The 15,762-nt window shown below is 49.3% G+C and overlaps 1 protein-coding gene across 3 annotated transcripts; it reads right to left on the bottom strand.

Moving 5' to 3' along the window:
* Positions 1-2,737: 2,737 nt before the first annotated feature.
* On the bottom strand, positions 2,738-15,700 carry SMARCD1 (SWI/SNF related, matrix associated, actin dependent regulator of chromatin, subfamily d, member 1). Of its 3 annotated transcripts, none has more exons than XR_009404827.1 (14): positions 15,241-15,700; positions 14,397-14,584; positions 14,069-14,111; positions 13,852-13,974; positions 13,276-13,398; positions 11,921-12,037; positions 10,322-10,423; positions 9,873-10,034; positions 9,681-9,778; positions 7,960-8,095; positions 6,325-6,447; positions 4,653-4,754; positions 3,543-4,526; positions 2,738-3,390 (listed from the first exon to the last, which is right to left on the bottom strand). XR_009404827.1 is itself a non-coding variant. In XM_059403077.1 (13 exons), the coding sequence occupies exons 1-13, from the start codon at positions 15,415-15,417 to the stop codon at positions 4,473-4,475; spliced, it is 1,548 nt and encodes a 515-aa protein (XP_059259060.1). In that variant the 5' UTR covers positions 15,418-15,700; the 3' UTR covers positions 2,738-4,472. The 3 variants fall into 3 exon arrangements, 1 of the variants encoding a protein (XP_059259060.1); XR_009404828.1 differs by having other exon boundaries at positions 2,738-3,643; positions 3,893-4,526; XM_059403077.1 differs by having other exon boundaries at positions 2,738-4,526.
* Positions 15,701-15,762: the final 62 nt, after the last annotated feature.

Here is a 15,762-nt window from a genome sequence, read left to right as displayed (position 1 = left end):
TGCAGGGCTGAGTGAGGGGGCCCTGTGTGGGCTCCCGTTTAAAGATCAGACAAAATAAGAGGTAAGGGCCTGCTTTGGTGGCATCTCAGCCCAAGGATAAGAGACCCCAGGAGCCCCGAAGGACAAGTCATCTCAGGGACTTACCCTTTGGCCTCTCTCCTCACCTCAAAGGATCCTCACCTGAATGTCTTTCAGGAAGAGAAAGTGGGAAAGGTCAGTTAGAAGCTCTGATGCCAAGTGGCCTACAATTTCCTTGCCGACTCCGGGCTTAGAGAAGAGGGCAGGAGAGAAAGGACTGCGGCTAAATAAAGCATTCACTGTCCTCAAGAGGCTTTGAGCTTCCTTCAATTCTTTCTTGGGTTTCCCAGCTACCACACTAGGGGCTCCCTCAAGTCAGTGGCTAGTTTGCAAGAAGCCAGAAAGGGGTGGGGGGCAGGACCTGGGGCAGCTGTAACTTCTGGGAGCTTTGTGTTCTCAGATCCCGTAACAGAGTAAGTGGGGTGTGTGATTTGGGACATGGGAAGAGGTTGGAAAGAACACACGGAGCAGTCCGGGACGCTATTATCACCCGCAGCCATCTGTTTGACAAGCTGGTTTCTAGGCTGATCTGGAGTGGGGCAAATGCCCCTAACATGTCTGCAGTCTGTGCACCTTGGCCTAGAGGGCAAACACCACTGTCTGCTCATGTGCTGACCTCCTGGCTTGGCAGACTGCTGAGTGGGTGTTTCCATCCCTTGGGGCCCCTGCTGGCTGGCAACAGCAATGAGCACTAGGCCAGAGAGGAGTCTGTGTGCAACCACTGAGTCAGGGTAAATGGGCCCAAGGGCAAGACTGTGGAGAAAAAGGTTGTTCTAAGTTCCAGGGACCGCCCAGGAGGGGCCCACCATATTCCCCTCCCATGGCCATGGAGTTCCTATCATAGGGGAGCATACTTGAAGTTGGTAGTGGATGGTTTCCCTTAGGAGTAAAATTGCACCTGCCACAAAGCCAGCCTCCCACGGATCGCTCCATTATTGCACTTGTGCTGAGACAAAGGCACCGGTGCCAAGTGCCAGCTGGGAACACTGATTATGGGTGATGGAAGAGAAAGAATGCTTCTGTCCCTGGCACATATGGTAGGAACCCCGGAGAATGGATGTTTATGCATAATATAATCCCTTGTTTTTTGCCTAAATTCTCCCATCTCTCATTTTGCCCTTAAAATCATTTTCAGGGTATGGAGACCCAGAATTTGTGCACTTATAGGAATAAAGAGTGTGCAGTCTCAGAATTGGCTCATCACAGAAGTTATCTGTACTACTGGAGCTCTTTTCCCAAGAGCGAACTATAGATTATTTGCTTGAAACTAATAATGGTTCATCAGCCATTCATTACACATGTAATTAGCCTGGGTAAAAACAGATGCCATTTCAACGTCCTTGACATCAATTTTTTCCACTCCCAAGTTATCACCCCCACACATTTCTTTTTCCCTACTCAAGTCCCAACCCCCAAGTTCCAAATTGGGAACAAGTTGTAACCTGGGTGGATTCGATTGCCTGCAAGGCAGTACGTACGTGGGTGTTCCCATCCATGAAGGCAAAGGTTAATTTTTTTAAAACTACAAGTTTGGAATATGGTTGCATTCGTCCTACATTCTAAACCCCCTTCTTGGGTAGAATCAACCTAGATAACAGCACCAAGGAGACAAGTATGAGCTACCAGGTAAGAAGTGAGCATATTATGCTGGGAACTGCAAAATTTCATGCTTCTGCTAACACACCAGTCCTGAGCGGTATTCCCTACTGTGCCGATGGGCAGTTTTGCTGTAGCACGAGAGTCACACGGTACTTCCATGCTGGTCTTAAGAACTGAAATCTCAGGAAGCCTGGGTGGCTCAGTCGTTAAGCAGCTGCCTTTGGCTCAGGTCATGATCCTAGGATCCTGGGATGGAGCCCTCCCTGAGGCTCCCTGCTCAGTGGGGAACCTGCTTCTCCCTCTCGTGCCTGCTGCTCTGCCTAGTTGTGCTGTCCGTCAAATAAAATCTTTTTTTTTTTTTTTTTAAGATTTTATTTACTTATTTGAGAGAGAGAGAGAGAAAGAGATCACAAGTAGGCAGAGCAGCAGGCAGAGAGAGAAGGGGAAGCAGGCTCCCGGCTGAGCAGAAGGCCCAATGCGGGGCTCCATCCCAGGACTCTGAGATCATGACCTGAGCCGAAGGCAGAGGTCCAACCCACTGAGCCACCCAGGCACCCCCAAATAAAATCCTTTAAAAAAAGAAAGAACTGAAATCGCTCAGGGTGATGAAGTGGAACCTGAAGAGGATTGACAGGCAGAGGCACACAGATGTCTTCAGCTGTGCAGGCCCTCATAGAGGGGAACCCTGCAAGGAACTCGCCAACAGGTGGCTCAGGACCGGCAAGCCTAAGGAATTGCGGGAGCCCCCAGGCCGTGCTCTCAAGCCAGCCAGTGCCACAGGGAGCTCAAGATAAGGGGGACAATGGCAGTGCTACTGTCTTGTGGTACCTCCCTACCCTGGGGGCTGGACTGTCAGATCCAGTGAGGAAGCCCAATAATCCCAATAGGACCTGGCCTGCTTGGACTACTGGGCTGACAGAACAAGCTCGAAGGTGAGAACTGGAGGTCCACAGGGTAGAAATCTTGTTTTCCACCATATCCATAGTGCTTAGCACCACAGCTGACACACAGCAGGTGCTCAATAAATAGTTATTTAAATAAAATGAAGAGACACCATGAGTGTGGCTAATAGTATCAGAGAAAGAGCCCAGGGAAGAGCTCTCCCTCAGTAGGTAGGGGGACCCATCCTTCAGAAGATTCTTTTATTAAAACTGGGTGACATCGGTAAGGGGACAGTACAAAAAAAATTTTGGTCCATGAAAAAAACATAATAATTCAGTTAATAAAAAGTTATCTTCAACAGGGACAGTGTAGGAGTGTTGAACTTCCTTCTCATGGTTCCAGCCCCAAGGACAGAGGTTGTCCAGTGTCTGTGGGGAGAACCTTTTAAGGGAGGGATGGGGTAATGGGAGGAGGGGAAAGATGGGGAGAAAATTCTGTCCCCGGTGTGGAAGAGGCGGGGCTATGGGGCTGGAGGATGTGCTCGCAGGAGCCTGAGGAGGGGGTGGGGAAGCAGGGGCTTTGTCAGTTCTGTGGGTTTAGAGCCCAGGCTGAACGGAATTCCCCCTCTGTGCCCAGCTGTCTCCCACCCTGCTATGTTGAATCTGCGAGCCTGGGATATGCTAACTTGGGGTGATACAACCTGGAAGAAGAATCTGAGGCTCTCCTGGAAAGATGCAAAACCATCTCAGTTCCAAGGGGCCAAGATCACAAGGTCCTGCTGCTACCTGAGGGGTCTGAAGCTTTGAGGGCAGGGGCTGGGGAGTCACAATCCTGTGAGGCAGGGAGAGGGAAGAGTCACAAACCCAACTCAGAGCTATTCGCCAGCCCTAGGCGCTTTCACTCCTCAGTGCCCTAGAAGTCACCAGTGGGTGTCAACTGGGCAGACAAGGGACAGGAAGACAGGGACGGCCCAGGGCTTTTACCCGTTTGATTTCAGGCCTGTTTCTCCGTGAAGGGATAGGGGAGGCAGGGCGGAGTGAATAAATGAGTCACGCCTCCAGGCAACACCAGGAAGGAACAGCGTCTGCCGGCAATGATAATACCCCAGGTTAGATCCCTGGGGCTCTGACCGGGAAAGGCAAGGCTCCCCCACCCAAATGCCCTGCGTTAGGACAGATCGATAGCAGGGAATCCTAAAAAGAGCAGCTACAGGGAGTGTGTGCTGGGAGGGAGCACTAGTTAAAGAACAAACTCCAATACTGATGTGGACCCCCTACAAGGGAGTAAGAGAAGCACTGAGACAGCAGGCCGATCCAGAGGGCTGTGGACTGACCTGGGGCTCAGTGGGGCCCAAGAACCAGGGTTCCTTTAGTGCTAGAGGGCAACAAGTAAAGGGAGAGTGTGCTCCAAACCTGTGGAGGGAAGGAAGGGAGGAAATTGGATTCTGTTATCTGGAGAGCCAAGATCAACTAGCTTATAGAGTGCCCCCAGGCCTGAGTCTCAGAGAAGGGGCTAAAGCTCCCAACTCCTGGGTCTCTGAAGGGCAGGATAAGTATAGCTGGTCCCCTTGAAGACCACCTGGCCTTAGGCCCAATCCAGTCAATGCACTGATTACCACTACAGGTTCTCTCTCTAACACTACCTAGAGGTCCTATGTAGACCAGGGGAGGGTAGAGGCACATGGGAACTTTGTGGGGCAAAGGGAAGCTGGGGGACAGGAAGGGATGGGGTGGGAGAAGAGGGTGACAGGTGTCTTGTGAGACAGAAATGTGAGACCCTCTTCATTCTGGTGTCCTCGAACCAACAGCATCCCCTGGAAGGCCCCAAGCAAGACCAAGGCAGGTGCTATGAGGCAGGCAGCTCAGGGCCCAAATACGAATCGGTGCAGCCCAATCAGGGCTGTGGGAGAGGCCCTATGTGTTTCGGATTCCCAGGGCCTGCTCTAATTCTTGTCGTCTCTGCTGCACCTAGAGAGCAAACAGTGGAGAGAGTAGAGGATGAGACAAACCCAAAGTTGGCATCTCCTACCACTGGCCCCCATCCGGAGTTCAGACCCTTGGCTTTTCATCAGTTTCCCACGTCCAGGTGCCTACCTTGGAATAGAAGTATCGGCACACAGCCTCCTGAGCCCAAGGCTGGAAGTAAAACTCGGCTCGGCGCTCTTCCTCCGGGTTCCCTACCACATCGGTCATGGTCTGGGGGATATGAGAGGGGGAAGAGAGAGAACAGACTTGTCTCCCCCCTTCACACCTGTTATGGATTGAACTGTATCCCCCCAAAAGTAGTCAAAATCCGAACCCCCAGGACCTAGGAATGCGATCTTACTTGGAAACAGGATCTCTGCGATGATCAAGTTAAGATAAGGTCATTAGGGTGGGCCTAATCCAACACAAGTGGTACCCTTACAAAAAGGGGGAACTTGGACACAGAGACAGACATGCACAGAGGGAAGATGAGCGAAGACACTTGGAGAACACCATCTGCAAATCAAGGAATGTGTGAGGCTACCATAAGCTAGGAGAGAGGCCTGGAACAGATTCTCCCTCACAGCCCTCAGAAGGAACCAACCCTGCCAACACCCTAACTGTAGACTTCCAGCCTCCAGATAAAAATAAATTTTTGTGTAAGGCACTCAGTTTGTGGCACTTTACTACGGTGGCCCTCACAAACTACTAACACACGACTGAAGCCACCCCCTGCTATCAACGAGTCCTTGCTCCGTTCAGGGACCCTTTCTGGCACCCTGATCCCTTGCTCCTCTGCTCAGCCTCTGTAATTAGTCAGTCACCTTGCACAAGACAGGAGAACACCAGGAGCACGTTTCACTCATTCAATGCTCGCCCCTCACCTCCTTGCCTGAGCTTACAGTGCTCCCCTCTCTGAGAAACAGCTCAAATCCCAAATTCACCAGGGGGCATTCCCCAGCTGTTCCAGCCTCACCCATCTCCCTTCTCCCTTGAACGATCTCGGTGGTTAGCGGTGAGTCTGGATAACATCCCACATGATTTACAACTTTTTAAATCAGATCAGTTCAGTTGGTTCCCTTCCCCTCAAAAGAAAATAACCTGGTCTGAAACAATCCTTTCTTTACTTTTGCTAATAACTTCCTTGCTCCGCCCCGCACTCCTGTCTATCAAAACCGTCATGCTGTACAACTCCTCAGAGTGCCTATTTACTAGAAGGGATGCTGCCCAATTCGTGAGTCATTAAATAAGACCAATTACATCTTCACATTTTAACTAACTAACTGCATAAATCTTCACAGCCTAGGGGCACCTGGGTGGCTCAGTGGGTTAAGCCACTGCCTTTGGCTCGGGTCAGGATCTTGGGGTCCTGGGATCCAACCCTGCATCGGGCTCTCTGCTCAGCAGGGAGCCTGCTCCCCCCCCACCCCGTCTGCCTCTCTGCCTACTTGTGAGATATCTCTCTGTCAAATAAATAAATAAATAAATAAATATCTTAAAAAAAATCTTCACAGCCTAGTCTCTCCAAACAGAATGCAGATCACTTTGAAAGCTGAGATCCAGTTTTGCTCTCTGCACCCACTACGATACAGTATACACAGTGACGCCTCCAACTACTAGAGAAACACTTGACGGTTCCACCACCATTTCCCTACTTGATTGTAAAATGGACCCAAGAGCAGGCTAAAGACAATCTGGTCCTTCACCTCCCCCTCTGGCTCTTCGACCAGATGCTACAGAAATAAAGCAAATGTGTGCCTCACCGACCTAAGGCCCTATGCAACTTCCATAGGTTCTTTACCTTGAGGTCCCGGCACTGGGACTGTAGCCAATCATTGATGAAACCCTGAGGGTCCCTGGCGAAGCTCAGCATGAATTCCCGCTGGGTCTTCAGCTGATTGATAGTTTCTATTGTCTCGTGGATCTGAAAGGAAGAGAAAGAAAGTCCTCTAACATTTCGGACTGGGAAATGCGAAGTTACAAGGCAGACAGTATCTGCCATCTCCCTGTGCTGCCACTCCCAACCCAGGCCCAGACTGCTGCCCCAAGCCCCAACTGCTCTGGCACTCGGCATTCTCTGAGTAGGTCTGTGCACAGTGTCACACACCCCACGTGGTGAAGTTTTCCTTCTAGTCCCCACAATGTCCACTATAGGGGAAGCCACACGGTGAGTACTTAATCCACAGCACAAATAAAGGCAAAAACACTCGGAGGTAGGAGCAGTGGTAGAGACAGCTGTCTCAAAAGGTATGGCCTGGGGGTCTGTTCCTGGCCTTCTCTCATCATCCGTACTCTTCCGACAGCTTCCTTCACTGACAGATCTCCCGTTATCACTGACAGGTTCGTGAGTCCTCAGTCTAGAGACCAGACCCTTTGCTAAACTCCAACCACTCTAGCTGATTGACATCTCAAAGCATCTAAACTCTCCAAAACGAACTCCACAACCTCTCCGCCAATACTCACTTCTGCTCTCCTGCTGCCAATCTGGACGAACACTCTCATGCACCTCTGGGAGTCACAATGCTTCCTTCTTCCTTAAGCTGCTCCCCAACACCCACACCTGAACCGTATCCAGTCTCTTCCGTTCCACTTGGACACCTCTCAGATCTGTCTACTTCTCATCCTCACTGTCAGTACCACAGATTCTGACCTCTGTGCATCTCCCATGCGTTACTGCACTGACCTCCTAACTGGTTTCCTGCCTCCAGATCTGCCCCTCTTACAACTCGCTCTCTGATTTCGGGCCAGCGATCATTCTAAATGCAAAGAGCATAACTGCCTCCAGGCTTTGGGACAAAAGAGAAACTAGTTTCCCTGTACTGAAGCGTCTTTGTGGTTAGGCTCAGTCTCCCTATCAACCTCCCTTTTCCCCAAACTTCCCATCCCGAGCACCCTGAACAGCTCTAGTAAACAGCTTATACTTCTCGAACACACTTCTCTCTCATTTTTCAACTTTTACATACCCTGTTCCCTCTTTCTGGAAAGTCCTCTGCCTTCCACACCCCTTTCATTAACTCTCATTTTGTCCTTTAAGATTTAGTTGGGGCAGCAACTCTTTCAGGAAAGCCTTCCTGTTGTGTTCCTTTGAGTTTTCTGGCTTTACCTGCGTGGACTATGTCTAGGGTAACAGCAGGAATAGCAGCAGTTACCATTTGTTTTCATGTGCCAGATATTGTGTCTTTACGTATACTGCCACACTGAATCCTCCTAACAACCTTATAAAAAAAGCAACAATCTCTATTTCACAGTTCAAAACTAAGGCTCAAAGCTCTTCAAAGTTACAGACATAATACTAGCATCCAGCTCCAACCAGCATCTGTACAGGCACAGACTAGATGTTAATACCTTCAGAACCAATGCTGAGAATCAAAAGACAGTCTATGAGCTGTGGCAGAGGGCTGCTGGCACCCAAGCTACCCAGGGCAGGGGCCCCTACCTTGTTGTCTAGAGTAGCAATCTCCTGCTGGCTGGCAGTAGATAGCAGGAAAGAATTCATCTGGGTCTTCAAAGTATCATCCACTTCCACATCGATGTCATAACAAGCAGTCTTCTTCTGATCATTTGGGTCAACACTGGGGAGGAAACCAGAGGGGCATGGTAAAGGGCTTATTACATAAGATCCAGAAGAAGGCCCGAGAATGAGGGTAAGGGGTTGACTGCCAAAAGCCACAAGAGAACTTTTGCACATTAACAGAAATTTCCTGTACCCTTCTTGCAATGGTAGCTACATGGTGTTACATTGGACAAAGTCTCAAAACTATACTTCAAGTGTGTGTGACCTATATAACTATATATAACCCCCAACAAAGCTACTGTTTATTTTTTAAATCAATGGTAAAAATTCAAATGGTACAAAAGATATCCAGTGAAAATGAAGTTTCTCCCTTCCCAAATGAAAGTATTACTATAGTAGCTTACATATCTTTATCCTCGTTAAACTAAAATTGACCCTGAAAGTAAATCCAAATAAAACACAAACCATACAAAATAAGTAAAAAAAAAAAAAGAAAAAAAAAAAGGCTTAACTTTAAGCACAGAATACAGGACACATCAGCTATTAACGATCCAACATATAAGTCGTAGGAGTTACTAGTGGCTGAGTGATGGTGCAGGATAGAAAGGAAAGCCTCTATCGGAATACAGAGGGAAAGAAAGCTGAGACTACAGCCAGCCACCTGCACTCTGAGGAGGAGGACGGGCATTCCTTCACTCCGTATCTAGTGAGACGCATTGCCCATCTATCTTCCGAACAAAACAGTGAAAGGAGATGAAGGAATTGTGGAGTCCCAGGTTGGAATGTTTTACCATCCACAGCGGAGATAGGAACCCATCCATGCTGGTCTGGTAAATGTCTAACAACTGATTTTCCAAAAGAGGAGGTAAAAAGGCCAATCTGTAGCATGTGCTGATTTCTGTGGTTTAAATACTCCCAACGTAGTTGAGTTCAAGCTGCCAACATTACGTCACTGATCAAGGAGCTGGGATGAGATGTGCAGTAACTCATCCTAACACATTATGCCCCTTTGCTTTTCCAAAAGGCCTAGGTAGTTTTTCTGAGGAGGATTTTCCCAGTTAGGAAGATAGGCGAGAAGCCAAAGCCGCGCGCACCATCAGTGTGGCAGCAGCATCACAGAGGCAGCGCGCACCCCAAGCAGCAGGGGGCGCCCGCAAGCTCCTTCTCTGGGAGAACTATAGCATCTCAGCAGTAAGCAGCCACAGCTGTAGACTTGTGTCTGTGAGCACGTGGACTTTATTTCTATTTGTTTTGAGCAAAAGAGGTCCTTTTGGGGGCCCAGGGGGCCCCAAATGTTTTCATATAAATGAATGGTAATCGCTTTCTTGCTTTACACCATTTTAGCTTGCAAAAGTCTTCACAGGAACTCTCTATTTTTGGATATCAGGGGAAATGGACTATTTCCATTACACATATGAACAGACAGAAGTAACCCCACAAACACAAATACTAGTAAGATATAATAAAATAATTAAGAAATAATGAGTTTTGGGGTATATGTTACCCTTCTTTTCACTAAACTCTAAGTTTAAATAATTTAAATCACCATTATCTGACAATCTACCTCCTGATAATCGGACAACTGGCTGGTGAGAGCAGGGAGCAGCCCACCCTGGCACACCGCCTCGCCTACACCAACTTACCTGATGACATGATTGATGATGATGGGCTCTGGTGGCATGAGCAAGGCATGCAGCCGTTGAGGGATCTCTGAAAACTTCATCCGTTGAGACTCAAAGATCTGTGTGAAAGAGGAAAGGCAGCTAAGAAGGTAGCATTTTGAGCACAACTAGTGCTCCACTGAACTCTGGCAAAAGCATGGGTCCTTTTCTTACCTGCTGGAGGTACTTGTCACAGATGACAAATTCCCGCTCATGAGGGTCCTGGAGCTTATGTGTCTTAATATATTGCCACAGTGCTTGAATGATCACTGGACGGGTCTGGGTGTGGATGCCCAAGAGCCGAGCCAGGCGAGGATCTAATTTAAACTGGGGAGGCTGTAGAGAACCAAAGAGGATGGGGATGAAGCTAGTGAGCTGGGTCTATATGCACCTTGGGGTGCTCTAGCATGGCCATCCATTCAACAAACATTAATGCACTGCTTTCTCTGGGGCCAAAAATAACACTAGGAGGAACTCAGAGATGACTACGCCCCTCTCCTTATATTTAGGGAGTTTATCGTCTAGTGACAAATTACCCACAACTAGACTTAAACCTCTGAGTATCAGGCTACTGATGGGAGGTGGCTGTGAAAGCTGGGTCCCATGACATCACCCCAGAATACCTGGTAGTCCAGCATCAGGAGGACGGTACACCGTACATTCACGTCTCCTGGCCGCTTCACCTGGAAGCCATCCGTCTCCTGGGTAGTGGCGGTCCTGTGCCACTACAGAGAGGAAGATGTCAGGGGGTGCTCTCCCAGAGGAAGAGCTGGGGTGGGAGGGAAGAGCGTCTGTAATGACTGAATATTCAACTTTGACTACTGAGGCTATTGGGGAAGAGCAACAGCATGAGACATTTCTAAACATTCCATAAAGCTCTGGGATTACTATATGCACATAAACAGATTAACCCTTGATTCCGTTTAGGGTCACATTTAAATCAGCCTAAATACTCCGGGGTAATTTTATCCACAAAATGGATAATATATATGTGCACAGGAAAACAGTATGGCTGCCATTACTTGAATACTTACTATGCTCAAGAGCCTTCTAAGACATTTACCTGGGATTATCTCATTTAATTCCCACAACATCCACATAAGATAGACACAATTAAACCTATTTTACAGATGAGCAAACTAATGCTTAGGAGAGTGGAGTGACTTGCCTAAGGTCAAACAACCACAAAGTGGTGGTGCTGTGATTTGAGCTCTGGCGTGTCTGATTCTAAAGCCCACGTTCTTAGCCACTATACTCTACTGCTATAAAGTCAAGTTAAATATATTTACAAATTTCTATTGATTCTATGACTTACTTCCCTTAATAGATGGTAAAGACCTTCCCATGTCTCTTAGTGGTTGAGGTTAAGGGGCTGCGGCTACACTGGCAAAGAAAGGAGCAGGTTAAGTTCACTCAGAGAGCTGGACTATTGTTTTGACTGTACCCCAAAGAACACTGTCGCTAACATGGTCTTCAGAACACTGTATAACCAGGTTTTATAACAAAGGATTTCTGATGATGTGGGATGTGAATCTAAACAGAACAGGAACCAAAAGAAGTCCCAGATCTATCTATAGAGTAACCTTGCCAGAATTGAACCCTATTAGTTAACTCTCCTAATTACAGCACCTGCTATCAGGAAAAAGTATGAGTGAGGTGTGCATAACCACATCTCACCATTATTAATAAGCAAGATGCAGAGATGACCTGGAATGTTTAAGAGGCCTCCATTAGAATTTCTCTTAGGGCAGCAACCAGGATAATGACATTAAAAAGGTGGGACAAGTCAGACTGCAAGAACTCCTGGATTCAGAAGCGCTTGGGTGGCTCAGTCGTTAAGCATCTGCCTTCAGCTCAGGTCATGATCCCTGGGTCCTGGGATCGAGCCCTGCTGTATCAGGCTCCCTGCTCAGCAGGAGGCCTGCTACTCCCTCTCATTCTCCCCTGCTTGTCTTCCCTCTCTCGCTGATCTCTCTGTTAAATGAATAAATAAAATCTTAAAATCTTTAAAAAAAAAAAAAAAAAGAGCTCTTGGGTTCAAACAGTACCAGAACTAAACAGCTAGTGCCACCCGGAGGTCAATGTGCAAACTGCAAGGGTAGTACTGTATGGGGGTGGTGGGACCCTTTATACCTCCCCATCTCCCTAAACATTAAAGCTTGGCTCACAAGTCCATCATCCTCCAGTCATGGAGTCAAAGCCTACAGGAGAGAACTACTCACTTCCACCAGGTGGTTGTCTGGCCCATACAGGTCTTTGTCCAGTTCGATCACCAAGGACTTAAAAAAGGAAGAGAATTTCCTCTTTTGTTTGGTGGCATCATATTTGGACAAAGCTGACTAGAAGAGAGAGAGGAGGGATCATGTTAGAAAAGGCCAGAAGAAATTCTTCAAGACAAAGTCCCATTAAAAAGGAACCCACAACAGAATGGGAAAAACCTCAAAAATGTCTTCTGGGGGTGCCTGGGTGGCTCAGTGGGTTAAAGCCTCTGCCTTTGGCTCAGGTCATGAACTCAGGGTCCTGGGATTGAGCCCCGCATCGGGCTCTCTGCTCAGTGGGGAGCCTGCTTTCCTTCCTCTCTCTGCCTGACTCTGCCTATTTGTGATCTCTGTCAAATAAATAAATAAAATCTTAAAAAAAAAAAAATGTCTTCTGAATCTTTCTCAGGAGATGACAAGGTCGGTGTCTGGGGTATTAAACCAATCAGGGTGGCCACAGAACCCTGAAGAAGCAGCCAGTTACATGTACAGGGTCACTGACTTACCCACTCTTACCCTTCCCTAAGGGAAATAAGGCAAGTTTAGTCAAACCATTGCCCGTAACAAAGCGAGTCTGAACAGACAAAAGTCTGACTCTAGAGGGGAAATGAATCACAGGCAATAAGCAGCCAGAACAAAAACAGCTTTATTTGGATGGAATGACACCACCAGCAGATGGACTGGACCTATATAGAGAAGGAAGCTCTGATATGGAGCCCCAGTTCTCCTGCAAAAATGTATTCAAATTAGTTTGCTTATGAACAGCTAAAAATAGAGAGTATAAGGAATGGCAGGTGAGCTTCTGGGGTATGAAGTTTGGGGACTAACATCTATCAGCAGATGTTCCCCATGAAGCAAAGAGAACGACCCCTCTTAAACTGTGAGAGGTCTCCAGTGAAAGCTGGGAAGGTGGAGATACCACAGTGGGAATCAAGGACCTCAAAGACTCAAAGAGAAAAGCATGTCTTCAAGTGCTAAGTGCAAACTCACTTGATTTTAAAGAAACAAAAAACAAAAACTGAATAATCTGCAGATGCTAAGTCCAATGGCCAGCGCCATCAGGAGGAAGGTAAACAACAAATCAAATCCCAGAACAATAAGGTTCTCGATATGATACCACAGCAAGGGCCAAGCTGTGGGAGCCAGATACAAAGAACCATTGTCTTTTAGTGCAGGGAACACAGTGACCCTCTCCCTGCTGTTCCCAACAGGAGCTATGAGCACCAGTCAGGCTTCCTGCCAACCAGACAACACTGCTTGCTCCCAGCAGCTCGGCAGCTCCCACCCTAGCCGTCAACCACAGTGGACTTTGAACTCACATCCTCCAAGAGCCGTCCTTCTACCCGAAGTTCCCAGGAAGCCACTGTCCCTTCCCCATCCTCGGCATCTGACTTAGCCGGATTGAAAGTGTTAGAAATGAAAATTCGCAGCTTCCGTTTTTGCTGAGGAAAGCAGAAACAGGATTGATGGTGGTTTGATACTGAAGATATGAATTTCCCTAAACCCCCAAATTACTCCTAAAAGACTGGCTTACTATCTACCCAGTCCCTGGGGTGGGTGAATAGAGTCCATCTAGAATATAGGCCACTGGCCTGAGTGCAAGTGCATACACAAGGACACCAAACAGACAAAGTCACACAAGGTGCCAGGTTCCCAAGGTAGCAGAGCAGTTATGGCAAAAACACAGACAGGGTATATTTCTGGTGCGAGAGATACCAAACGCCCCTCCCCCTTTGCTGTTCAGTTCTAATGTAATTCTCAGTTCTTAGGCGGAAGGGAGATGTAATTTAAATGCCAAAGAGAGCTATGCTGCGCCTTTGATTTCTCATCCTAAGCCTACTGAAGGTTCCGGAGTCCTCGCCTTTGGCTCTCTGCCTAGCACACTTCTGCATTACCTTGATGGGACGTTTCAAGGCCTCCTGGATATCTAGCCGTTTCCTCATGATAGTCTGGTCCAGCTTCCTTTCAAAAGCCAAGAGATCCATATATGCCTGGGATTCTGGTACCAGTTCACGAATCTTGGGAACAAAAAGATACCACTGGGATCTAGAGCTGACCACTTCTATTTTCAATTTCAGCACATCCTCAAGAAGACCTATAGCCTGGACTCACCCTTTGAGGTAGAATTTTGTCAGCCATCTTCTTTTTCTTTGCACTGTTTGGAATAAATACTGTTATCAGGTTGGGATGGAACTAGCCAGAATATGAAGACAGACTGGTCAGCACCTCCGTTTATAGGAAAATGAAGGGACTGCAAAGCATCTCTCAAATCAAAGACACTCCGCCCACCCCCACCCCCACCCATGCGAGGCATTCTGAAGAATGAGCACCCATCTGCTGACACAGCACCACCACTTCTGGGTTCAGGTTCTCCCATCACCTGTGTCCTCATGGGCTGCCTCCCTCCTTCCCTCCCTCCCGCGCCCCAGGGTCATCTTACTTGTGGTTTCGATTTTGGACCGCCTGCTGCTGGACCTGCTGTATCTGCTGAGGTGCAGGTCTCTTGCGGGACTGGTCCATCCCTGACTGGGCCAGGCCAGGTCGGACTGAGGGGTTCCCCCCATAGCCAGGGGGTCCCATGGAAGGTCCCTGAGGTGTCATTCGGCTGCCTGGCAGCATACCTGGTCTCTATAGAGAGGAGAGGACCCAGAGATGTCATGGCTTCCCTACTGACCCCACCAAGAAAAAGTGGGAGATGCCTGAGTTCTTTGAATGAACAAAGCCGGGGGTGGGGTGGAGCACAATGGGAGGAGAGCCCTCTGTCTCTGAAATCCAGGTAACTGAAGCTTGCTGTACTCCAGGTACAATTCCACAGGAGAATATAGCCCCAAAGCTAACAGACAGCCAGATTACACTCAAATGCTCCCCAGTCTATTTTGTATCTGACACATTAGCCATCTTCTTTAAGTCCCACATTTACTCAGATGGTACTGCCGGCTACTGGCTCCTTAGAAGCTGACCTCAATTTGCTAGCTACACCTATGTTCCTCCGGGTATTGGAGCTGCCCCAGCCCTTTTGCATTCCGGTCCTCACATGCCCACCTTTGGCCCCACTTCATCCACGTTGTTTCGTACCCTGACTCCCCAACGGAAACAATGCTCCCAGGAGCAGGTGGGGATGCTAACGCCGCCCTTCCCTCCTCCGCACTGCCTCCCCTCACCCCCACTCAGGGCCCGAATCCCTCCCGAGAGAGTCCCTCCTACTTCTCCCCCACCCCTGTCACTCCCAGGTCCTCGCTCGGCCCCGCCCCCGGCCCGCGCGCCCCTCCTCCTGCCCCACTCACCGGATAGGCCGCTCCGGGCATCGGGGAGCGGTACAGCCCTTGACCCGGCGCCGGGCCCATTCTCACGGGAGGCCCCGGAGTCCCGCCCGGACCCAGGGCAGCCGCAGCGCCCGCCCCTCCTGAGGCTCCGGCGCCGCCGCTCGGAGCCACAGACTGGAAACCCGCCCGGGCCGCCATCTTCCCCGGAGCCGCGGCTGCAGCTGCACAAAGAACCGGAACCGGAACTCCCCCCGCCCCCCGCGCGCCCCCCGCGCGCCTGTCTGTCCGCCCGGCCGGCCGGCCGGCACGGGAGGCTCCGGGCAGCGAGACTGTGGGCTAGAGGGGTGGGGGAGACTAGCGGAAAAGGCGTGCTGACCACTCCCTCCCGTATTCGCGGTCCGGGAGGGAAGACCATAGAGAAGAACTCTGGGATAGAGAGGCTCTGTGAGCGGGCGCCCCCAGGCCGACGGGAGGAAGACAAGGCCCTGGAAAGGGGGACCACACCTCGGCCTCAGCGCTCTGATGACGGAGGTGATGGAATAA

This window comes from Mustela nigripes, chromosome 6 (genome assembly GCF_022355385.1).
Source record: "Mustela nigripes isolate SB6536 chromosome 6, MUSNIG.SB6536, whole genome shotgun sequence".
NCBI lineage: Eukaryota > Metazoa > Chordata > Mammalia > Carnivora > Mustelidae > Mustela > Mustela nigripes.
The sequence above is the reverse complement of the archived record's forward strand: the minus strand, read 5'-3'. Positions and strand labels throughout refer to the sequence as shown.